Source organism: Eublepharis macularius, chromosome 1, assembly GCF_028583425.1.
Source record: "Eublepharis macularius isolate TG4126 chromosome 1, MPM_Emac_v1.0, whole genome shotgun sequence".
Lineage (NCBI taxonomy): Eukaryota > Metazoa > Chordata > Lepidosauria > Squamata > Eublepharidae > Eublepharis > Eublepharis macularius.
In genome coordinates, this window is record NC_072790.1 from 166365772 (window position 1) to 166392500 (window position 26729).

General features: G+C 46.1%; 1 protein-coding gene across 10 annotated transcripts in view; it reads left to right on the forward strand.

The window, feature by feature from the left end:
* Nucleotides 1–16815, forward strand: part of LTBP1 (latent transforming growth factor beta binding protein 1) — a 416097-nt gene extending 399282 nt beyond the window's left edge. For all 10 annotated transcript variants that reach the window (XM_054976893.1, XM_054976903.1, XM_054976911.1 and 7 more), the window contains 2 exons: nt 11917–12066; nt 15825–16815. In XM_054976893.1, coding sequence (XP_054832868.1) covers nt 11917–12066; nt 15825–15994 — 320 coding nt within the window. In that variant the 3' untranslated portion in view covers nt 15995–16815. The remainder of the gene's footprint in view (nt 1–11916; nt 12067–15824) is intronic.
* The last annotated feature ends 9914 nt before the right edge of the window (nt 16816–26729 follow it).

A 26729-nucleotide genomic window follows, 5' to 3' on the forward strand; every position in this document is an offset into this window, starting at 1 on the left:
GCGATGGAGAATCTGGATAAAAAAATTTCTGAAGTTACAGAAGGCAATAAAGAGCTCAAAGGTATGATACAGGAGATGGCAAAAGACTTTAGAGACTTTAAAGAGACACTTAAATCGGAAATGGCAGAACTGGTAAAAGACATATCAGATATGCAGCAGAGAGTGAAGGTAGTAGAAAACACGATGGATCTGCAGAGGACGGAGATGAGAGGACTGAAAGCGAGAGTGACCATCGCGGAAAGTAAACAAATGGAAAAACAGCTAAGATTTCGTTCGATCCCGGAAACAGAGGAAAAGACCGCCCGAGAGCAGATTACAGAAATTTTGGCAGAGTACCTGGGGAAGGAGGAAGAGGAAATTGCAGCTCTCCTAGATGTGGTGTACAAAATTAATTCAAAATTTGTGTCTCAGAGGAAGTTACCAAGGGATATGATTGTGCAATTTACGACAAGAAATACAAGAGAACTAATTGTGACCAAACAGTTTCAGGATCCACTAGAAGTTGATGGAAAGGTGGTAAGAATTATGAAGGAACTGCCCAGATCGGTGTTGTTGGAAAGAAAGAAATATAGAGAGCTAGTCCAGATGTTAAAAGAAATGAAAGTAAAATACCGATGGGAAATACCAGAGGGACTGACATTTGAGTTTGGTGGAGTAAGAAAGAGCATCAGATCTGGCCAGGAAATGGAGGATTTTATTAGTAAAAATGAAAAGGACTTACCAAAACCCACAAAACCTTGATCATGGAGTGTAAAATTATATCTTGGAATGTAAATGGACTAAACTCACCTTGTAAACGTAAGGTTATTTTCCACTGGCTTGTAAAACAGAAATGTAAAATTGTATGCCTACAAGAGACACATATTAGAAAGCAAGATGTAAAATATTTGAAAATGGCAAAACTTGGAAAAGAATTTATAGCTGCCTCCAAACAGAAAAAGAGGGGTGTTGTGTTGTATATAAAGGAGGAACTACATCTAAAGTGGTGTTCAGTGATGTTGAAGCTCGATATTTGGCAGTGGAAATAATTTGGAATTCAAAAAAGACATTGGTGATTGGAATTTATGCGCCTAATGGTGCAAAAGAAAAAATTTTTACGGACTTACAAAAACAGATGAACTGTCTTATGACCAAATAATATTGGCAGGCGATTTTAATGGAGTTACAAATTTGGAGGAAGACAAGAAATCTAAGACTACACAAAAAAAAAAGAGGACTATTACCAAAGTCATTTTTTGCAATCACGAAACAGGAAAGTTTAGAGGATGTATGGAGGAGACAGTATCCCAAGAATAGACAATATACATATTACTCTGCAAGACACTCTACACTATCAAGAATTGATATGATCTGGGCCTCCAAAGAACTGTCGCTCTGGACTAAAGAGGTGGAAATAATACCAAAGGTAGGCTCAGATCATAATCCAATTGTGTGGAAATTTGGTAAGAATACTAAAAGAAGAGGATGGAGAATAAATGAAGACCTGTTACAAACAGAAGAGAATATTGCGTTGCTGCGAAGAGAGACCAAGTTCTTTTTGCAATACAATTTGAATAAAGAAGTATCGACAAATAAGGTTTGGGACACATATAAGGCCGTGATCAGAGGGATACTAATGGACTTGAATGCGAGAGACAGGAGGAAAAAGGAGGAGAAAAGACTAGAAATTATGGAAAAAATTAAAGCCAAAGAGATTCAGCTCAAAAAGAGACCAGGCAAAAAGAAAATATATCAGGATATAAAAATATTGCAAGAACAGTTATCGGCAATGAACAATAAAGAATTGGAGTGGAATTTAAAGAGGATGAATCAGAGGTCATTTGAAGGTGGCATGGCAACTAAAAAAGAGGAAGGAGAAGAAAATTATCAGTACGATACGAGAAGATGATAAGCTATTAAGTGATCAAGTCGCCATTAGTAGAGCCTTTTTTAAATTTTATGCAAAATTATACCAAAAAAAAAGAGGTGAACAAAGATTCAATAGCGGAATATTTAGATAAGATGAAACTTCCGACACTCTCTGAAGAATGGAAAGAGAAATTGAATAAGGAAGTGACAGAAGAAGAAATAAAAGAAGCTATTCAATCAACGAAATTGGGGAAGGCGCCAGGCCCGGATGGACTAACGGCAAAATTGTATAAAATAATGGGCCAAGAATTGGCACCTCTCCTGAAAGAGGTGATGAATGGTGCTATGCAGGATCAAGGGATTCCTGATTCTTGGAAGGAGGCTAACATATCATTGATTCCAAAAGAAGGACAAGATTTGACTAATGTTAAAAATTATAGACCAATTTCACTGTTGAACAATGATTATAAAATATTTGCAAAGGTGTTGGCGGAAAGAATTAAAGGATGGATGTCGGAATTCATTGCAGATGAACAAGCGGGATTTTTACCTAATAGACAAATTAAAGACAATCTGAGAACAGTAATAAATGCTATTGAATACTATGATAAGCATTGTGATAAGGAGGTTGGTTTCTTTTTCGTAGACGCAGAAAAAGCATTTGACAATCTGAACTGGGACTTTATGTTCGCCACCATGGAAAAGCTGCAAATGGGAGAAAAGTTCATACAAGCAGTTAAAGGAATTTATAAAGACCAAAGTGCAGCGATTGTAGTGAATGACGATTTGACAAAAAAAACTGAAAATAAGCAAAGGCACAAGGCAAGGCTGCCCATTGTCTCCATTGCTGTTCATATTGATTTTGGAGATATTGATGATTCAGATACGAGAGGACGACACAATCCGAGGTATAAAGATAAGAGAGTTTACCTACAAGGTCAGAGCATTTGCGGATGACATAATGTTGATTGTAGAGGATCCAATTGACAATATGCCAAAGGTAATAAAGAAGATAAAGGAATTTGGAGTTCATCTTCGTTCTTCTGTGCCTCCACACACATGGGTACTGCGCACGCGCAGGCCAGCCGCCGGAAGATTTTTTTATCGCTTTCCCAGCTCCGAAGGGGCCGTTTGCCGCGCGCCTCAGCGACCGTTTCCCGCCCAAACGGTCACATGCTCCTCCAGCGGCCAACGGCCCCTTCCTTCAGTTCTCTTCTTGCCGCCGCTTGAGGAGAACGTTCGCTTGTAGCTCCGTGCTTTTTTCCTGTGCTTTGGATTGCTTTCTCGTGACTGACTTGGATCTGGATTTGACTTCTCTTCTGCTTACTGATTTGGACGGACTGATCTTGGTGAAGTATTTGACCCGGACTGTGTTTGACTTCGCTTTTTGGTTTGCCCCCCAGAATGGCTTCTACAGCCCTGTTTAAGCACTGTGCCCAGTGCCGTGCTAAAATGGCCCAAACGGATGGGCATAGCCTTTGCCTGCTTTGTCTGGGGGAGGAACATGTAGTCCCCACTTGCAAGATCTGCCAGGGCTTTACGCATAAAGCCAGGCAGGAGCGGTCCGCCCGCCTCAAGGCTTCACTGTGGCAGCGGGTCTTGGACGCCCCTGGGCCCTCCGAGGCGGAGAAACCTGGGGCCGCGGAGAAGTCTGGCCGAACCTCCACCCATGCCGGGAGCCGGTCTCGAGCGGGCTCTGTAACCTCTTCAAAATCGGTGGCTACATCCCGCCCGGCGGACAAGCCGGCGTCGAGGGCAAGCTCGGTGGCGAGGTCTGCGAAGTCCCCGCACAAGTCGGCGTCGGTGAGGTCGGAACCGGGAAGGTCGACTCCGAGGCCGGAACCGGGCGAGTCGGATCCGATACGGTCAGCCCCGGCGTCGATCGAAAGGCCTGTGGCAGTCCCGGGACTGGAGGCTGCACGAAAGGCATCGACCAAGAGGGCATCGGTTCCAAAAGCTTCCTCCGAATCGGTGCCGAAGAAGAAGGCTAAGAAGACCAAACATCGCTCTCGGTCCCCTCGGCGCCGGCCTGCAGAGGAGGTGGTCCTGGTGTCTCCACCTATGCCATCACCTCACCTAGACTCCCCTGACCGTCCCCTCCTTGAGGAAGAGGTGCCGGATCCGGGGGCCTATGTGGTCCTGTCGAGTGGGCGGCGTTCGCCAACACCGGAATCGAGCCCGGCTCCGCGTCGTCGGATCCGAGAGACGACCAGGGATCCTTCGCCTGCACAGTCGCCTGCACAGTCTGCCCGTAGCCAGCGGTACTGGTCGGAGGGGAGTGTCGGATCCGAGCGAGTCGGATCCGAGCGGTCTGTGGCTGCGCGTCACCAGCAGGCTACAGGTCTACCTGAGGCCTATCGGTGCCAGTGGAAAGGGGCTCCACCTGGCTTCAGATCATCGGATCCGGGGCTGTCGTCGTCTAGCCGTCGTGAGTGGTTGCCCCCACCCTTCCCAGGAGACGAGGTGTCAGCTCTTGCGTCTGATGAGGATGACGAGGATGCGGGGTCCGGCTATCGCTCTGAGTCATTCTCTGAACCATCTCCAGACGACAATGTTGGCCCATCCACCAGCTCTCCCTTCGAGGACCTGCGGATTTATGCAGACCAAATGGCCCGCATGTCCAAGGCCTTGGAGATTGACGTGTCCTCCGTGGTCCCGAAGACGAAAGACAAGTTGCTGTGCAGAATCTATGGAGAGAACCCGGCTACAGTAGGTTTTCCTATGTTGGAGGGCTTGGAGGAGATCATCGACAAGGTCTGGAAGTCACCATCTGACCTGCCTGCCACGTCCAAACGCATCGAACAGATGTATAAGATCAAACAAGGGACGTGGCAGTCTCTCATCAAGCACCCTCCACCATCATCCTTGATAGCCGAGGAGATTCAGCTCAAGAGGTCGGGGTCCTCTTCCGTCCCACCGGATAAGGAGGGAAAGAAGATGGACGCACTGGGTAGACGTCAGTACTCAGTCGCTGCTTTAGCCCTCCGGATAGCCAACTATCAAACAATTATGGCGGGCTATCAGCTCTACCTATGGGAGAAGCTGGCCAACTATGTCACTGACCTCCCTGCTGACAAGAAGGCGGTGGTGTCGTTGCTGCAGACGGAGGCAGTACGATTATCAAAACAACAGATGAATGCTGGAAGTCATGCGGCTGACACGGCTGCTCGGGGTATGGCGTCAGCGGTGCTTCTGAGGAGGCACTCGTGGTTGCGGTCGACTGCCCTCCCGCAGGAGGTGAGGGCCAAGATTGAACGTCTGCCCTTCGAGGGTGACTCCCTCTTCTCTACCACCACCGACGAGGCGCTTAAAAAGAAGAAGGAGGACCGGCAGACGGCTCGCTCCCTGGGGGTCACTCCGGCGGACAGGTCCACGTTCAAGCCTCGGTACTCGTCAAGGTATAATCCCTACCAGTACCGCAGCAGATACCAACCCCGTCCGTATTATCCGCAGTACCCTACTTCGCAGCGCCAGTATACCCCAGCGCAACACCAGGGCAGGAGGCGTAGGCCATTCAAGCCCCGCTCGTCTCAACCTCCACCCCAGCAGAAAGATCCGCAAGGGGCTGGAAGGCAGTTCTGAAGACCCGGCCCTGCGGCAGCCCTGAACTTTTCGGACAGACTCAGTCCTTTTTTGTCTGAATGGGAGTCAATAACATCTGACTCATGGGTCTTAACGATTGTTGATAAGGGGTACGGGCTGGAATTCACTGAACTGCCGATGTGTACTTCACCGCTGAGTGCGGTGAATAATACCTTGGTTGAGCTGGAGGATGAAATTAGGTCCCTCTTGGCTAAGGGTGCTGTGGAAGAGGTGCCATTTGTGGAGTCTGAGAAGGGTTTCTTTTCCCGGTTCTTCCTGGTCCCTAAGAAGGACGGGGGTCTACGTCCCATTTTGGATCTTAGGGGCTTAAATGCCTTTCTAAGGGTCACCAAGTTTAGGATGATCACACTGCCTGCTGTAATTGCCCTGTTGAGGAAGGGGGATTGGTTCGCTGTCCTGGATTTAAAGGACGCGTATTTCCACGTGGGGATCTTGGAGGAGCACAGGAGATTTCTGTGCTTCGTTTACAAGCAACGGGTATTCCGTTACAAGGTTCTCCCCTTCGGCCTTTCCACAGCCCCATGTGTGTTTACTAAGTGCGTGGCTCCTGTGGTTTCCTTTCTTCGAGAGCAGGGCTGTACCATCTACCCCTATCTCGATGATTGGCTCATAACAGCGAGCTCGGAGGTTAAGCTGCTGCAAGATGTGGCATTGGTGCTAGACACTTGCGAACGCTTGGGCCTCCTGGTTAACTTTGAAAAATCTAAGCTGACACCTAGCCGTGTTGTGCCTTATATTGGGGCAGTGTTCGACTCAGTGGAGGCTAAGGCTTTATTGCCTCCAGAGCGGGCACGTTCTTTGAAGAGACTGGTAACCCTGTTTAAACGGAATCGTTATCAGCCAGTGCGCATGATTCAATGCTTGCTAGGGCATATGGCTGCTGCGACCCCGGTGGTCCCTTTTGCGAGGCTGCGGATGCGCCCGCTCCAGAATTGGTTTGTGAGGAGATACAATGCTTTACAGCATCCTCCGACTGCTAAATTCTCTGTTCCCAGAGCCGTTATATCCTCTCTTGACTGGTGGTTGTCGGATGTTAATTTGTTTAAAGGGACCCCATTTGGTTTCCATCATCCCGAGATCTCCGTAACCACGGACGCCTCTCTGCAGGGGTGGGGGGCTTTCTGTGGGGAGCTATGTGTTCAGGATGTGTGGTCTGAGAGAGAAAAGGGTCTCCATATTAATGTGCTTGAACTGAGGGCTGTTCGTTTTGCACTTATGTCGTTCACAGCAATCTTGCAGAACCATCAGGTGCTGGTGCAGACGGACAACACTACCGCTATGTATTACCTAAACCAACAGGGCGGCACGGTGTCCATGATCCTCTGCAGGGAGGCCACGCTCATTTGGGAATGGGCAATCAGGAATGGGGTGACGCTTCGCGCCATTCATGTAGCTGGGTCGGACAATGTGCAGGCGGACACTCTCAGCAGGGTACACATGCTGAATCACGAATGGGGGCTCAACGCAAAGTACACTGGGCCGATCTTTCGGAAGTGGGGTCGCCCAAGCATAGACGTGTTTGCGACGTCGGCGAACACCAAGGCCGAGGTCTTTTGTTCTCGGGCAGGAAGCGATCCCCTCTCTATTGGGGATGCCTTCCAATTTACTTGGGCCCGGGGACTACATTACATGTTTCCGCCCGTCCCTCTCATACCCAGAGTGCTGTGCAAGGTGGAGAGGGACAACACGGACTGCATCTTAGTGGCTCCGTTCTGGCCACGGCAGCTCTGGTTCCCGAAGCTGCTGGAGATGTCCGGCCGAACTTACGTGGCCCTTCCGCCCCGGAGGGATCTCCTCCTACACGGGGAGCTCTTCCATCACGAGCCCAGGAAACTACACCTGACCGCTTGGCGGATTCGGCCCCGTCCCTAGGCTTCTCTGAGCCCGTCAGGAAGGTCCTACTGAACGCTAGGAAGCCCTCCACACGGCGTGCCTACAAGGCGAAGTGGAGTAGGTTTGAGGCTTGGGCTGCCTCTAGGAAGGTGGCGCCTCTGGATAGCCCCTTGGGGATGGTCTTGGATTATCTTTGCGAGCTGAAAGATCAGGGCCTTAGTGTAGCATCTCTGAAGGTGCACCTTGCGGCCATCTCTGCGTTCCATGATCGGGTGGATGGCTGCACGGTTTTCTCTCACCATAAGTCCCGCCAGTTTTTGAAGGGGGTGCTTAACCTTTACCCGCCTGTGTCACCCCCTGTGCCCCAGTGGTCTCTCTCCCTGGTCCTGGCCAGGTTGATGTTGCCCCCTTTTGAGCCTTTGGCTACGTGCCCTCTGGACTTGCTCTCCTACAAGGTGGCATTCCTCGTGGCGATCACTTCTGCCAGACGGGTCAGCGAACTGGCTGCTCTTAGGGCAGACCCCCCGTTCCTTCGCTTTCATGCGAATAAGGTGGTCTTGCGACCGTGTCTTTCGTTCCTGCCCAAGGTGGTGTCAACCTTCCACCTTTCACAAGAGATTTCTCTGCCTGTATTTTTCCCTGAAGCTTCTACTAAGGGGGAAAAGGCCCTCCACAGTTTAGATCTGCGGAGAGCTTTGGCTTTTTATTTGGAAAGAACAAGGGTGTTCAGGAACAGTCCTTACCTTTTTGTGTGTTTCGGGGCGAAGGACAAGGGCCGCAGGGCGTCTGCACAGACGGTGTCACGTTGGATTGTGACAGCCATTGTGAAGGCCTATGCCACGGCTAAGGTGGACTGTCCTTTGGGTGTCAGGGCTCACTCCACACGGTCCCAGGCGACATCTTCGGCCCTGCTCAAGGGTATACCTTTAGCTAATATTTGCAGGGCTGCAACTTGGTCGTCCGCCGATACCTTTGTACGGCATTACGCTGTGGATGTGAATGCCAATGAGGATGTAGCTGTTGCTAGGGCTGTCCTCCATTCCTTGTTTCCCTAGGAGTATGCTGGTTAATATGCTCCAATGGGGAGGTGGAGGCGCTGTATATGATGTATATATATATATAGATATGTATTTATACTTGCTGGATGTTGTGGGGTTGGTATGTTTTCTTTTGTAACATATGTGTATGTGTATATATGTTGTCTTGTTCCTTTCTTGTTGTATAATAAAATTGAGTTGGATTTCACCCCACCTTCCTTATTGTGTGAAGCTTGGTACTCTCCCATGTGTGGAGGCACAGAAGAACGAAGATGAAAACAGGGTTAACATACCTGTAACTTTTGTTCATCGAGTTCTTCTGTGCCGACACACAACCCTCCCTCCTACCCCGCTGTGAACTCCAACGCAGATCGCTGTACTTGGCTGGGCTATGGCTCTAGTCTTCTCGGGGATATGGCTCTGTGTGTTGGATGAGCGGCGGCAAGGGAGAACTGAGGGAAGGGGCCGTTGGCCGCTGGAGGAGCATGTGACCGTTTGGGCGGGAAACGGTCGCTGAGGCGCGCGGCAAACGGCCCCTTCGGAGCTGGGAAAGTGATAAAAAAATCTTCCGGCGGCTGGCCTGCGCGTGCGCAGTACCCATGTGTGTGTCGGCACAGAAGAACTCGATGAACAAAAGTTACAGGTATGTTAACCCTGTTATCTGGCTGGTTTTTTTGTAAATAAAAAGAAGTCGAAGATACTATGCAAAAATATGACCAAACAGAAACAACAAGAACTGATGGAATTAACGGACTGCGAGGTAACAAACAAAGTAAAATATTTGGGAATTGAACTAACCGCAAAAAATATAGACTTATTTAAGAACAACTATGAGAAATTGTGGATACAAATAGAGAGTGATTTGATAAAGTGGAACAAGTTGAATTTATCATGGCTGGGCAGAATCGCAACAATAACAATGAATGTTCTACCTCGTGTGATGTTTCTGTTACAAACTATTCTGATTATTCGAGACTCTAAACAATTTGAAAAATGGCAAAGAAAAATTTCGAATTTTGTGTGGGCAGGCAAGAAACCACGTGTTAAAATGAAAGTGTTACAGGATGCGAAAGAAAGAGGTGGCTTGCAACTGCCCAACTTAAGACTGTATTATGAAGCAATTTGTTTGACATGGATAAAGGATTGGATAACGTTGAAAAATCGCAAGCTTCTGGCATTGGAAGGTTATAAGAAAATATTTGGATGGCATGCATACCTATGGTACGATAAAATAAAAGCGGACTCTCTGTTTCTGCGTCACTATATTAGAAGAAGCCTCTTCACAATCTGGAAGAAATATAAGATGTATCTGGAAGATCAAATCCCCTCTTGGGTGGTCCCGTATGAAGTAATAGACCCGAGAACTGTAGAGAACGAACAGCAACATTTAACTTACAAGGAGATAACACAAATACAATATTCAACATTAAGAATAAAGTCACAAGAAGAATTGTCTCCTTGCTATAGTTGGTTTCAATACAGACAGATAAGGGATCTTTATAAATCGGACTGTTCAAGGGGAGGAATAAGAATGGAAAATACAGAATTGGAAGAAGTAATGCTACAAGAAGGCAAGAAACAAATCTCAAAGATCTATAAGATACTTCTAAAATGGTACACTGAGGATGAAACAGTGAAAGTAAAGATGGTGAAGTGGGCAATAAATTTTCATAAAGAAATAGCAATGGAGGCATGGGAGCACTTGTGGAAGACTACAATTAAGATTACAACGTGTACGAATATTAAAGAAAATGTATACAAGATGATATACAGATGGTACCTAACACCGAAGAAAATTGCGCTAAACGCTAAAATGTCAGATAAGAGCTGGAAATGCAAAAAGCACGAAGGATCATTGTACCATATGTGGTGGACTTGTGAAGTAGCGAAGCAGTACTGGGGAGATATAATAGAAGTAATTAATGAGGTGTTACAAACCCAAATAAATAAGAACCCAGAACTGCTGCTACTAAACTTGGGAATGGAGAATGTTCCAGTGCAAAATAGAACATTGTTATTTTATATGACAGCTGCAGCAAGATTACTGTATGCGCAGAAATGGAAAGTGCAAGAAGTACCTACTGTAGAGGACTGGATTTACAAATTGCTGTACATGGCAGAGATGGATAAAATGACAAGAAAACTTAAAGACCTGGATCCGGGACAGTATTTGGCGGACTGGGCGAAACTGAAACAATTTTTGGAAAGAAAATGGGATGTGAAAGGAGAACTGTGGCAGTTTGAGAACTTTTGAAATAAGACATTTTAAACAGAAGAGAGAAGTGACTTTACCATTAAGAATTTATATCTATTTTAATCTAAGCTTGGATTATAATATAGCAGAAGAGGGGTGAAAGTTAGAACTGATTTTTTAAAGAATAAGATAGGGAGGTTACGATAAGTAATACCTTTATCAGAGTATATGAATAAGGGAATAGTTAAACAAATATACTGATGGGGCATACTATATATACTATTATGTTGGTAGATCAGATTGTATATTATATGATGAATGTGCAGTATGGTGCTGTGTGCGGTGCCACATTGGTGGCAGGGTGCACAGTAGGGGTGTTAATACATATTATAATGACAATAGTAAATTTGATAGAATATATGTTTAAAAGAAATAGAATATGTTTAAACTAAGACTTTTGTTATATATTATATTATATTATATTATATTATATTATATTATATTATATTATATTATATTATATTATATTATATTATATTATATTATATTATATTATATTATATTATATTATATTATATTATACTGGTCTGCTATATCGAGGGGTATAAGATTTATACTATATTGATAGTATAATTGATAGATGTATATTATACTGATAGAATATTTGATAGTATAATTGATAGAAGCATGCTATATTGATAGGATATTTGATATATATGATAGAATACCTGGAAAAAAAATTAGAATGTGCTTAGACTAAGGGAATTATCAAGTAATAAGAGGGGGTAAAGGTTGGAAAGCTGTTGGAAATCGATAGAGAGGGGGGAGGAAAAGGGTGGGGGATAGGGTTAATTAGATATTGAGGGAATGTATGTATTGAATTTGAAAAGTATACTCACCAATAAAAATTTTCTAAAAAAAAAAAAAGAAGAAATGCAACTAATTTTGAAGAATGTTTATGGTTTCTTTTTCATGTTCTCCTTTTGCAAAGCTTGTTCAGGAGTATCTGCATGTTACTGTTCCTAATTTAAATTGGATACCTTCCAAAATCTTCTCAATGGGCTGTCTAGCCTTCCAGTATTAAACTGAATTTTAACCCGAAGCATATCCCAGAGTGTTTTTCTGTTGTGTTCAATTTTCTTCATGAAGATTCATATGAACACAGCCATATCTTTTGCAGAAATGTTTCTTATTAAATGCATGTTATTTTGTCAGTTGGCCCAGTCTCTCTGTATCAGTTTAATATCTTTGCGCTGTTGCAATTTGGACAGCCCTACAAGTATTAAATGAAGCTGGCACAGCAGGTCTTTGATATGGACTGTAAGATGATGTAAGCTGGCCATTGGGAATGAAACTCCTATAGCTCTGAATGTATTTATTTGCGACATTTACTCTTACCAGGTTTCCTGAACAGCTTTGAGGAATTGCAAGCAGAAGTATGTGGCATTCTGAATGGATGTGAAAATGGACGCTGTGTAAGAGTCCAGGAAGGATACACCTGTGACTGTTTTGATGGCTACCATTTGGACATGGCCAAAATGACATGTGTTGGTAAGAATGAGATCCAGTATTTTGCACACAGGCCATTCACATACAGGTACAGAACAGCATGCTAGACAGAAAGGACCTCCTGTCATCTCTGATTTGGGGGACTCAGTTTGCTGGTTCATTGTTTCTGTTCCATGGGTCAGGACATTTCCATCACCCCAGTTGAAATGAATGAGCATTTCCCTCATTTCAAAGGTGCTTGCACAAAACAGATTCCTAACAGAGAGCCAGTGTGGTATAGTAGTTAAGTAGTTAGACTAGGATCTGGGAGAGGTGCAGACCCCATTCTTCCATGTAGGCTTGCTGGGTGACCTTGGACCAGTAATTATTCTCAGACTAACCAATCTCATCATGTTGTAAAGATACATTATTTATTGATTCAACAAAATTTATATCCCTCCTTTCTGCCCTCATAAGGTGGCTAACAAATTAAAACATACATAATAAATTACATTTCAAAACCATTCAAACTAACCAAAACCATAATTAAAACAATTACAACCATAGCCAAAATTCTTATAAAATATAAAAACAACTGTTAAAAACATTGGGCAAGAAGAAGGAATCACTGAGGAAATTCCAAATGAAACAAAAAAGTCTTCACCCACCAGGAGAAGATAGCAACAGAAGGGGACAGATGAGTCAACTTGGGCAGCAGTCCCCCAGAACTACAGCACTACCTTCTGAAACATTACCTTCTCGGTAGGACCAGAACCATCACAAAAGGAGGTCTTCCAATTCCAGCCTGGAAAGGCTGCCCAGAAGGATATCACAATTGAGGGTATCAAAAGCCATGAAGAGGTCCAAGATAATCAACAGAGTTGCACTCCCTGTACCCATTTCCCAGCACAGGTTATCCACCAGGGTAACCAAGGCTGTTTTGGTCCCAAACTAGGCCTAAAAACAGATTGGAAAGGATCTAAACAATTGACTCATCTAGGAATGCTTGAGGTTGTCCAGCCACCACCTGTTCATTTCCCTTGCTGAAGAACAGAATATTTAAGACTGGTTGATGGTTCTTTTTTATATATGTATATTTTATTTTTAAAACAGATAAAAGAGGTACAGAAAGAAAAGGGGAAGGGGAAACAAGTTACAATAAAAAGAAAATTAAAAATACACATTTCAAGGACTATAAAATGCAGTACTCAAGAGTACTTCCTCTCTCCATCATGATAAACCTCATTAGATCACTTTAAAATATTTAACATTACATACTGAAGTACTTTTACAACAATATGTCTACACTTTATGATTGCTGGTTCACAAAATAAACTACATTTTAAAATATTTCCAAAAGATATGATAGTAAACCTACCTTACATCTAAGACTGATTATATATAATGCTGGTTATGTTATATTGATCAAATTAAGTACCATATATATCTATACACTATATCAGAAACTTAAAACAAACAACATTTCTCTAACCACTGTAAGTCAGAACCCAGAATTAATCTGTATCAATTATTTCCCATTTCTATCTGTAATAGGAATAGTAAATTTCCGATTTCTTTTCATATTCTTTCATTGGTCTTCTATTCATATAATTCATTAATTTTGCCATTACAGCATACGCTGCCATTTTGTCTATCCAATTTTCTCTAAATGGACATTTGTCCACTTTTCATTTGGTTGCCAACTGCTGCTCTGGCTGCTGTCAGCGTGTACTTCCGGAAAGCTTTGGGATTTCCGAATCGGGGCCAGCATGCTGCCGGGTGCTCCATTTGCCCGCCAGTGTCAGGGCTGAGGAACTCCTCGGCCCTGACACTGGTGGGCGAAGGAGACGGCGGAGATGCAGGCATAAGTTTGCACGTCCCTGCCGGGTGCTCCATACGCCCACTGATGTTGGGGCCGAGGAACTCCTTGGCCCCGACACCGGCAGGCAAAGGAGGCAGTGGTGATGCAGGCCTTCACGTCCCCCTTGGGCGCTCTGTTTGCCTGCCAGTGTCAGCTGCGGGTGAAAGAGGCGGCAGAGATGCAGACATAAGCCTGCACCTCAGCGGAGCAAAGGTAAGGGAGCGGCTGAGTGTTGTGGAGTTTTTAAAGGGCCCTGCTGCTTGCAATTGGCAGTGGGCCCTTTAAACTATCAGCTGGCAGGCGGCAGAGGGGAATCCCCCTCTGCTGCCTGACAGCTGATAGGGAGGGTGGGCTAAGTGGGGGGAGTTGGGAGTGCGGGTGGGTGGAGTTGCTGGGAGAAAACCTAGCCCCCTGAATCACTTTGGAATGCTCTGAATCTTTACAGAGCATTCCGAAGAGATTAAAATACCCGAATACGAAGAGGCTCGCCGCTTCGGATTTTGAGTATTTCCTAATGTTTTTCCTACTTGGGGTAAACCCGAAGCAGGAAATCCGAATATTTTCAGCATGCACATCCCTAATACCTAATACTAGCATTTCTATGCCATTTTTAATTCTTAGATGGCTAATACAATAGAAACAGCTATTCGAAACAGGATTAAGTATAGCTTCCTCTTCCCACAGCAGCCACTTGTAACCCATGAAAGCTGATGATAGAGATGGGGAAGAAACTTCATGGACAGAATGCCATGCTAGTCAGGTTCCCCTCCTGCAGTGAGGAGGGGAAATCGGGAAAGTATTTCTCTTACTCCTGTGTAAGTGGAAAGCTTCATCTGATGAGCTTCCTTCCCTGGCAGAAAATGGTATTGAGAATGATTTTATCCAGTTACCCTTCCTCACTGCATAATGCTTTCAGTGTTCAGAGTATATCACATACATTCCTTGGTATAATCCTTACAATAGTCCTGTAATGTGAGCTAGTATTATTATCCTCATATTACGTTGGGGAGGAGCTGAGAATAAGAGAGTGGCTTGCCACTGAGTGAGTTTATAGCAGAGACAAGATTTGAACCACGGCTTCCCAGATGGCAGCTCATCTTCTTAGCTCTTCCAGTTAACAGTTTAAATTTGAGAGCCAGTGTGAGGTAGTGGCTACACTGTCGAACTAGAATCTGGGAGGCCCAGGTTCGAATCACCACTCTGCCATGGAAGTTTGTAGGGTGGCCTTGGGCCAGTCACACCCTCTTAGCTTCACAGAGTTGTGAGGATAAAATGGAGGAGAGGAGAATGATGTGAGATGCTCTGGGTTCCCATTGGGGAGAAAGGTGGGGTATAAATTAAATACATTTGTGCACAAGATTGCATGCAAACAGTGGACACTGAAAGTTTTTTGGCTATTTATTTGCTGGAAGATGGGTGGTGGTCAAGCAATAGCACTGCTCTTCCCTAGGGATTATGAAAACAAACCTTTAAGATTTAAAACAAGGAATTGCTGTAAAATTATTCAAACTGATGATCAGTTGGGCATCATTTGTCCAAGAAGTGAGTTTGGCTGTTCTCTTAAGTGGCCAACTTTTAAGAAAACTAAAGGACATTACCCCATGATGTTGAATGATAGAACTGAAAAATCAGTTCCCTTTGTACCAAGTACCCTTTTAAAGCTCCAAACTAGAGATATCTCTCAAGTTGTGATATTTGCAAAGTCCCGTGACTTGTTTGAGAATGCAACAGATTTCTTAATGATAAACTTAAACATGAGTTAGGTAATGCATTATCCCCCCTATGCTGAAAGATGTTGGTTAGGCAATACTTTAATCAATTCCTTTTAACCTTTATGTTTACCTTCCAGATTTGTCTTATGGAAATATACCGAAGCTAGACTTTAAGCAAATGAGTTGCTTGATAGGACTGGCTGCTGCAGCACTTGACCATCTTTGATTTTATATGCTTTTTCTTCCAGATGTGAATGAATGCAATGAACTGAATAACAGGATGTCTCTCTGCAAGAATGCCAAGTGCATTAACACAGAAGGATCATACAAATGTGTATGTTTGCCTGGCTATGTCCCTTCAGACAAGCCTAACTACTGCACACCCCTGAACTCAGACACAGACAGCGAACTGGAGTAAGAGAAGCAGTAAATGCCATGCAACTTTAAGCCCATATACTCTGCACTGTATAAAGAAAATAAAAGAAAGAAGCATATTAAACTTGAGTTAAGGATGCTCCTAATCCAGAGTTTGGCTGTATATGGAAAACAAGCAATAAAACATGTCTTCGGAAAAATGAAAAAGGATGTGTTAATCACCATCAGCTTCACTAAAGTAACAAACCAATGGACACATTTCTGTGTATGGAAGAAGTAATCAAGTATGTAGTGTGTTCATAAGTAAAATTCATGGGAATAGGTAAACTGCTATTCTTTTCAAACATTTTAACTATTGCTTGATTTATTTGGCATTTAATTAGTTGTGAAAATATTTTATATCACTTGTTTATTTAGCAGTTCTTTGCCTACTACTACTATGGATGCTCCCCCTCTCACTTTTGATCCAGTTGCAATATAAGCAATTTTCTAAACACTGTTCTACACAAGGTAATGCTCATCTTTGTCTGGAACATTGGCCAGTTATTTTTTAAAATCGCTAATTGTCTGCCCTGTGGAGCAGGCACTGTTCTTTTTCTAAAAAGTGTACACATCATGGAGAGAAGTCCTTTGTATTAATTTTATATTCCATGTGGCCTTTTACTGCACTTAACAAGCCTTAGGACCTGCCTTGCTGCATTTCAAAGCTGCTAAAGGACAACTATTGGATACTTTTTGTACATTGTAACAAAAGATCTGAGCTCCTGTCTGTATTTGAATGTGTAAATTGAACACAGATCTTGTATTGTTACCCTAACGTATTAAACCTGTATATTAAAACTCAATAAAAACTACCCTTTTTTACAAAAACAGTGTGTACTAGCTGAACAGTTTTCTTTCCTTTTAATTTATTTGTATTACAATTAATAATCATAGGCTTTACAAAATAGCTAAATAACCACCCTGTTTGTAATAGCCATTTTTTCTTCTACCCAGTTTTTTGGACAATTGTAAACAGTTTCACGCAGAACCACAGGTTCATTGTTGTATCTTCTGTGCAATTTCACATAGGAACTGTGCATGCACAGGCCAGCTGTGAACATACTAAAAGCTCCTGACAGCACAAAGCACTTTCCCATTGTTTGGCACATTTTCCCACCCAAAGTGCCTATTAGAAGGCAGAAAGTGCCTCCTTCAATTCTTCACAGCTGCTGAAAGACTTCATCTCTCCCTCCCCAGCTCCTTTCTGTCTCTTCAGTTTCAATCACTGCCTCTCCATGACCTGGGCCGATTCCAGACGACTAACCTTAAATCGCTCCATGCCGCCCTCTTCCGGATCGCGACGGGGAAAATGCGAAATATTGCGTTTCCTCGCGCGAGTTTTGCGCGACGACGCGCAAAACTCGCGCGAGGAAACGCGATATTTCGCATTTTCCCCGTCGCGATCCGGAAGAGGGCGGCATGGAGCGATTTAAGGTTAGTCGTCTGGAATCGGCCCTGGAAAGCCTTCTTTAAGAAGTGTTCCAAATGCGGAACCAAGGTGGCCCAGTTGAATGGTCTTGATACCTGCCTTTTTTGCCTCAGGGAATGCCACAATACTTCTAGTTGCATCATCTGTAAACAATTTTCCCTCAAAACTAAAAACAGCGGGGGCTTCACACCTTAAAGCTGCCCTCTGGGAAAATGTCTTGAAAGAAGCTCAAGTGTCTCCAGTGTTGCAGGTGAGTGCTGAGTGGAGGAGGTGAGCAGGGAGGGGGCATGGCAACAAAAACATAAGGACACAGTGCTAGAGGTAAAGAAGGCCACAATTTTATTGAGATTACAGCTCGAGCAAAGGCGTGCATAGGGCACAGATCCGAGCATCAGCTGACCCACCTGCCAAGCCGATGACCCACACGCCCCCTCAGATCTCTGCTGAGGGTGGGAACCATGGGATGACAGCTGATGGGATGCCACGTGGGTATACACCCCTGTGTGAAACATCCCCTGCCACCTGGGAGTAAGGTGGACTTACAGCCCCCAGTTGGGCATGCACTGGCCATTCCTCACTCCCCAGACCCCTTAAGGGGATCCCCATAATAGGGAAACTGAGCCTGAGGGCCATGTTTCCCCCAAAATGGATCGGTACCCAATGCCCAATACACCACAAGAGCCACAAAATGGCTCACCGGCAACGCTCCCAAGAACTGCAAAACCAAGCCCAGCAGGCCCCTCCATGTCCTACGACCACATGTCCAGACCCCAGCTGGACAAACATCACCAGGCGAGAACCATTGCTGTTCCATGAGATCTTACTGGGGGGACATCCCCCCGTGGGACTCCACGGCCATCCCACAACCTCTGATCCACTGCCCAAAGGAGGCTCATCCTAAGCCGGGGCCCCAGAGAAGCCCCCCACATCCTTAAGAACTGCAGGATGCCCGAACAGCCACTGCTAGGATCCACTGAGCCAGCGCACTCCTCCAGGTCCTGAACAACTTCCCACCACCGGATCTGCCAGCCTCTAACTCCTTCCGGTAAGGCCGCGCCGGAACCAGCGCCACAGCTGCAGCTTAAAAAGAGGGAATCAGAGGGGAGCTTGGGCTCCATCAATGCCGCTCGATACCACCGGCTGTACGAATCCACCCATCTACAGCTGTGAAAACCCCAGGTCATCCAGCCAGCAACCACCTCCCCCAAGAAATGGGGAGAGGGCAGGATAGATCGATAGTAAGGACATGCATTCAAGAGGGGAATCCTGGATGAAACTCCCCCCCACAAACCCAGTGACCCCTGCTGTATGCCCAGAGGAAGGCGAAAACCCTTCAGGATCAAGGGCCAATCAGGTCCGGAAGAAAGTTCCTTCCTGACCCCAAAGGGTGATCGGCGTTTCCCAGGGCACATGAGAAGAGGCCACATAATCTAGATCTAATGTACACATTCCCTCATCAGCCGACAGACATTTTGCTTTGGCCACCCCATGGGAATGAATTGAACAAGGCTAAAAGTTGGGAGGGATCCAATCATCCCCCACCCCACCCCACATTGTCAGGCCCCAGGCCATGCTGTCCCCTAGCAGATCGGGAACCCAGGGGCCAGACCTGTACCACCCCCAAGGTCCCCTGCCTGGGGCAAGCCAAGAGCCCTGCTCCAGGAGGGGCCAGCACCAAGTGACCCCTTTGCCATTGGGGAAAGGTTCATTCTCTCCCGGCAGACTGGCTCAGGCCAAGCTGTGGCGGTGGACATTGACTGAAAAAAGCCTGAAACTGGAAGCCATGGCCAAGAGGGCCTACTGGATGGAAGAAGCAACCAAACCAGGATCTTGAACTTGTGAGGGGATCACAATTTCCCACTGTTTACTGGACACTGGTCCAGGCCTTGACTCTGAGCAAGGTACTATGCTATACAGCCAAGAAGCAGCGATTTTCTCAGGGAAATGTCGCTGCCCTCTGGAGATCAGTTGTAATACCAGGAGATCTCCAGTCACTACCTGGGAGCTGGCTGCCCCCATCATTACAATAAAGCCAGACTGCACTATATCCAAATGGCCGCTTTAGAAATGAATGAGATGTTTGAATTGCCTTTCCCTTTTTGATGCTGCCCCTTTAGCTACCCTCCCGAGGCTGGGAAGAGTTGGATGTGGGGTGGCCAGCTCTGGTGTAAAGCCTGGGAAGCATAATCTGGGGAGGAGAGGAACCCGAGTAGAGTATAATGCCATAGAGTCCACCACCCAGACGCCGCCCTTTTCCCAGGGGACAATTGAGCTGTTGCCTGGACATATCTGTGCTGCTGGGAGCTTACCGGCTGGAGGTTAGTAACTCACAGGTATAGGGCTGTAGCACCCCCCCCCAGGCCATTGGCCCAAGCCACGACAGCAGCCTCCTCGCTCACCATGGTCCCCATGTGGAGCGCTTGGATGAGGCCCCTGCCAAGGGGCAAGAGGAGCCGGCCCTCTCAGCCTCTACTCCCATACTTATTCCAGCGCCCAAGCCTGACCCCCACCTATGCCATTTGCTGCTGCTGGGCTTTCTTGCGCTTTGTCAGCATGTGCCGTGAGCAAGATGTCCCCATAGCTGCTCCCAGCCTCTGCTCCTCCCTTACCAGGGGCCCAAGCACGGATGAGGCGCCTGACCCCACTTGCTCCCTGTGTAGCTGAGGCCCTTGTGCACATTCACCTATGTGGAAGCTGCTGTAGCCCGGCTCGGTTCTGCCCCGTGATCCTGATGCAGGCCTCTCGTTGTTGCTGCTGCTGCCACCACTGCAGCCTCCCTTGCCTGGACGTGGCTCACCTGCTGCTGTCTGCGATGGCCTCGTGCAGCTCTCCTTGCTCCTGCTGCTGCAGCCTCATGGCGGCCTCGCAACAGCCTCTGAAGCCCACTCCTCAGCACCTCGCACTGTCTGCTCACCACCTCACGCAGGCCCACTCGCCAAAACTATTACCTTGTGGAGGCTTTCCTCCTCACTTCTACCGCTGTGGCCTTGTGGCGGCCTCGCAACAGCCTCAGAAGCCCTTGCCGCCTTTGCACGACCCATTCGCCGTCGCCACCTCGCACAGGCCTCCTTGCTAACTCGGCTGCCTCGCACAACCTCGTGGCGGCCTCGCGGTGGCCTCCTATGCCGGCTTTGTCGCCACCTTTGCAGCCGCCGGCACTGCCTCGCGCAGGTCTGCTCGCCAACCCCGTCTATCTGGCCCTGGCACATCCGTGCATGCCACCACGGGCCAAGTGCTGAGGCGTGGGGGCCAGCTATGTAGACCAGAGGCCTGCACCGGTTGAGCCTGGGCGTGCTTCCCCCAGCCCCTAGTCATTCCCCTGCTCCCTCCACAACATGGCAGCCGCCACGCTGTCTCCCCGCCCACCTCCCCATCATCGCCCACAACCTGGCCCCCAGATGAGTCTAGGAGCCATTGTTTCTCTGGACAGGCACCCAAGCACCTGGTCCATGGTTCCTCTGTTCCACCAGCTGTGGCCTCCAGCAACTCCTTTAGTTCCCAACCTCTGTTTTGAATCCTACAGTTCCAGTGTCTACTTCTAGGAATCACTTCTCACCAAGAAGTCAGTCTGAGCCTCCAGCCAAAAAAATACAATTAGAAAACTCAGCACTTGGAAAAGAGGCCCTTTATCACCTCATCGGACAAGACTACATTCTCCTATAAGAACTGGCTTGTTTGTTTCCAAAAAGACACTTGGATCCAACACCAATTCCAAACATACCAGTACGTTTCAGAAGGGGAAATTATAGAGAGGGAAGAGCTACTCTTACTTATCTCCCCATTGCCTTCATCCTTGCAGAGGAGTTCCACAGTGCAGGAAGACTCCAGGGACAGACAAAAAAAGGTACCTCAAACCTCACTGGCTATCAGTACCACCATCATTGTGACATTATGCACATCAGGGTTCCCCCTGCAATTTGGGGTATTATTATGATTTATGATTATGACTCTCCTTGTCTTTTATACCCATCACTATCATTATTTGGACTACATCTTTCACCCTTACTGTCTACATCATCCTGAGTCAGGGGCCCCAAGCCACCATCTGCTTTCCTCAACTCAAAGTAAACCTGGTGATGCCCTAGCTAAACAGGGGACATTCTTGGAACCAGGAACTCAAAACCCTAGTGGTTCTGAGTTGGAATCAGAATTATCCTCAGAGCCATGATAAGATGTGGTAAGAACATGCTGTCTGAGGTGAGGTGCAGCCCCTGGACTTACTGGGGAGAGGGAACAGGAGATAGCTGGGAGACAGCCACCCGGCTGCCCCAGGGGCAGAACCTACCTACACAGGAGGGAGGGAAAGAAGCACCCAAGCCTCAGAGGGTTAGGAGGGGCATGTGGAGGCCAGCTAGTCCCACCCTCCAGTGGGAGTCTAGGGGGCCAGGCAGGGAAAGTGGGGTCAACCCAGAGGGGGCCAGAACAGAGGGAGAGGGCAAAGGCAATGGGGACAGACAGACAGCAGCCAACCAAACAGAAACCTTACCAGCCAGGAAGGAGAAGCAGCCACAGCAGCTCACAGCCACACCCCAGCCTGCAGCCCAGTTAGAAGGCAATAGCCTGGTCCAGGGGATGCCAGGAACAAAACAGCTCCAGGTGGAGCTGCCTGAGGCCCTCTGTAGGAGAAGCTTGGCAGCCAGCCAAGGAGACACAGCTGGGCCCGCTTCCTGCAGTCAGCTCAGCTGGAGAGGCTTGGAAGCCAGCCAACAAGACACAAGTGGTCCAGCCCAGTGCTTCCAGCCAAGCAATCACAGGTGCAGCTGCCTAGGCCAGCCAGAGCCAGCCAGAGCCATGGCAGGAGAAGGGCGTAGTTGACAGGTGGAGCAGGGAAAGGCTGAAAGGATAAAAAGGAAGTCCGCCCACAGGGCAAGGTAGGTTGTGTAGGAGGAGTGGAGTTGGAGGAGGTTGGATGGAGAAAATGAGTGAGCAAGAAAAGAAGGCAGTGAAGGAGGAAGGGGGACACAGGAGCAGGGCTAGGTTGAGCGGGCTTGCTGGTGGCTTGAGAGGGTGCATGGGTGAGGTATACCTCCCCTCCTTCCACAAAGTGGGACCCTGCAGCATCCCTAGTGGCATCCCGGTGCCAAAGCCAGATACCCTAGCACCCAATGCAGCAGCACCCTGGAGGAAACCTGACACATGGTTCCATCCCCTAGTGAAGATCTTTACCTGTATTCTGTGCAGTTAGTTCACGTGACATACATCAACTTGATTTTCAATGAAAAGAGACACCTTGTAAGAGTCTGACTACATACAGCTTTTCCCTTCCCAAGACTGGCTTATCCTAAGCCTTATTCTTCTACCCAAGGGTACTCCAGATATCCAGGACAACTATCTCACCCTGCCTATAACCTTCTCCACTCTTCCTCTGAGGCTCAGACAAGACACAAATTTTACCACTTTAAACACAAGGAGGGCTTACCCCACCCCAAGAGCCTCAGGGATCAGGAAAGCAGAATTTTTTACTCTACTCCTTAGTCCCTTCCATGATTTCCATGTTTGCTCACAGGTGGGAAACCGTTTTCAAAGATTAATGAGTGCTCTCTATTGTTCGGGTATACTTTGGAGTTCAGAAATACCCCTAGTTCTGTTCCTGTGATTGTTTTTCCTCCTCCCAACTACTATCTTACTTGAACAAAAGTTTTTTTCCCCTCTTAGAAAAAGGAGCCATAGAGGACATCCCACCTTTCTCAGCAGGAGGACTTATCTTTCCCTATATTCTAATAAGACAAGAAATCAGGATGCAAGCACCCAGTTCTAGACCTTCATTACTTATGCACATTTTAAATTATTTTTTAGTTTATTTACATTATTTATAGTCCACTTTTCTTGCTGAAACTCAAGGTGGATTGCACAGTGTAAGTCAATTTGAAAACAAGCAGAAATCTGAACAATACTGAAACAAAAAGATTCTATATGGTTTTGTTATGGGCTATACTCCCTCAGTTAGGCCCTTGTGTTTGGTTTGCAGCAATAGATTTACAGGATGCTTATTTTCATGTTTCAATAAAGAAAAATTGCAGAACGTTTGTGTGTTTTCAGTGTGGACACCAGTTGCACCAATATGCTGTGCTGCTGGTCAGTCTCTCATCTGTCCTGAGGGGCTCTAGCAGTAGTGGTTGCTCTGCTCAGGGAAAAAGATTGCAATATTTCCCCCTACTTGGATGATTGGCTAATTTCTGCCCCCTCCAGCAAAAATCGTCCTTCCTCTCCATTTGGATTACCTTGTATTCTTAATAGGTAAGGGGCTAGCCAAGACTTACATCAAAGTCCACTTGGCAACTGTTTCTGTATTCCATGCCCCTGTCCAAGGGAAATCTGTATTTGCTTGGGAACATTCTAAAACTTTCCTCAAAGGTTTGGCCAAGTTTGACACCCTGTCCTCCTGCCCCTCAGTAGTGCTTTCCAAACTCATGGCTAAACCTTTAAGCGATTGCCTATCTGTTCTCTGCAAATTTTCTCCATCAAGGCCTTTCTGGTTGCTATTACTTCAGCTTGAAGGACAAATGAGATTCAGACACTTAAGTCAGACCTTCCTTTCTTAAAAAAACATAAGGACAATGTAGTTCTACGTCATAACCTTCCCTTTTTGCCCATAGTGGTTTCCTCCTTCTGCTTGAACCAGGACATTGTGCTCCCAGTTTTTTTGCTTCCCTAAAAGACATGATAGCCCAGGCTGGCAACAGCAAACCATCTTTGTTAGTCTCAGCAGGGGTCACTGTAAGTTGACTATGACTTGATTGCACTTTCCACCATCAAAGGAAATTAAGGAAAAGGCTCTATGCTCACTCAATGTCAAATGGGCCCTGTCCTTCTAAAAGGACCACTCCTTTTAGAAAAGACACTAACCTCTTTGTGGCCTTTAGGGGCTCAAATAAATGTTCTAAGATCTCCACTCAAACAATCTTCTACTGGTTCATCTTTCACAGTTATTCATGCTATGAGGAACCACTGCATATCATTGCACATTCCACCAGGGCACGGGACTTATCCACTGCTCTCTTCAGGACATCTGTAGATTAGCCACCTGGTCTACTCCCTTGACCTTCATCAAGCACTGTGCCATTGATGTGGACTCCTGGAATGATTCAGCTGTAGGCAGAACAATCTTCCAAAGTCTCATCGAGCTTCACACCCTCCTTCTTGGAGGTAAGTTAGTTCACTACACTTCCACGTACTGCAGCCCAAACTCTGCTCACGACCTGAGTTCAATCCTGGCGGAAGCCGGGTTCAGGTAACTGACTCAAGGTTGACTCAGCCTGCCATCCTTCCGAGGTTGGTAAAATGAGTATCCAGTTTCCTGCGTGTAAAGTGTAGATGACTGGGGAAGGCAATGGCAAACGACCTCGTAAAAAAGTCTGCCAAGAAAACATCGTGATGCGACATCCCCTCTGGGTCAGTAACGACTCAGTGCTTGCACACCTTTTTACCTTTATATCATTTATAGTCTGCCTTTCTCACTGAGACTGAAGGCGGATTGCACAGTGTGAGATTAGTTCAGTCAATTTCAAGGACATTTCCATAAACAATGCCATAGGTAAATAAACACAATTTTACAAAGACATCACATTAGTAAAAATCCAATACAGAGTTGAAGAAATGCTGAAACAGAACATAAGCAATTCTAGAAGCACATATTTAAGACAACAGTAGTATGTAAGGCAACATAATGGTGAAGTCTATGGTCCTTAACTCATTAGCGAAGCATCTGAGAGCCCCTCCCTACAATACAAAAGCCTTTTTGAATAATTTGGTGTTGCATAATTTGTGGGAAACTAGGAGAATGGGGGATCTCCTGACCTCAGGCAGGTCGTTCCACAGGGTAGGGGCCACCACAGAGAAAGACCGTGTATGGGCTGCTGTTGATGTCACCCATGTGCAGGGTGGCACCTGCAGGAGACCCTGTTCAGATGAGCAACGCTGTTGTGGAGGAACATAGGGAGGGAGGCGGTCCCATAGCTGTGCCAGGCCAAAGCCATGAATAGCTTTGTATGTGATAACCAATACCTTGAACTGAGCACGGTAGCTGATAGGTAGCCAATGGAGTGACTGCAAAATGGGAGTCATGTTCATGCTCCTGCTCACTCCTGACAGAAGTCGTGCTGCAGCATTTTGCACCAATTGGAGTCTCCTAGTTAATTTGGATGGGAGACCTATGTATAGTGCATTACAATAGTCAAGTCTTGATGTTATGAGGGCATGGCGAGGGCACCTTCAGGGCCAGACGCGTGCTGAGAGAGCTCCGTTCCTCCCGACTCCTAAACCTTCATTAACAGCATACAGCAAAACAAAATCTACAAAAACTATGCATAAGCCATCACAAAAGAAGAGGAAAAGTAACTTCAAAGTGGCAAGGAACCTACAGACGTTCTTTTCGACAGTTAAAGAGCTGGTGCTAGCAGACGGCAGTGGGGGAGAAACACCCAAAATGGCGGACGATCTTTTTAACGACGCCACAGAAAAGGTAAATCAAGACGGAATAGCTTTAAACCCGCAGCTAGCAAAATTGAGTCAGGACATTATTTTGCATATGACTAATTTAATCAACCCGCTGTCAAAACAGCTTACCGAAATAAAGCTTGATTTGCAAACTGTCAACCAAAAAGCTGAGAAAGCTTTAGACTCTAGTTTGCAGTCTCAGAAGGAGGTAATTGTTATGCAAAAAGTAACTGAAATTCAAAAGGACAGGATTCTTCGGCTCGAGGTTGCAGCCAAGAAAAACTGTCTTAAGCTAAAAGGGACTTAATATATCAAGTACCTATAATGAGGATCTCATAATGCTTCTTTCAAAGTGTCTTGCAAAATATTTTAAGTTGGAAAACAAAACAGCCCCGTTCATAACTAACGCTTACCAAGTCGGCGGAGTATCACAAACTAAAAATAAAATGACTCCAAAAGACGTCATTATTGAAATTCCAAATCAAAGCATAAGAAGGAAGATATTGGAAGAAGCAAGATTAAAAGGATCAATTCCCTATGAAGGCGTGCCAATCTACGTATTTGTGGATCTCCCAAAAGAAGCTCTTGCTAAAAGAAAAGAATTAAAGCCTATAACTGAAGCACTACGAAAGACCAATATTCTCTATAAATGGCTAAATTACACTAAGCTTCTGGTGATATACCATGGAAAACATTATGTTGCTACAGACATAGACACTGGAATGAACCTTTTGAATTCTATTAAGCTGGAAATTCCTATGGAAAGAGAAATGAATAAATCCAATCAGAAAAGGAAACCAGCAGACCTGCTTTCACCACAGAAAGGAAGCAAGATTCCTATCAGACTTATTTGATGTTTCTATGTTTGCAA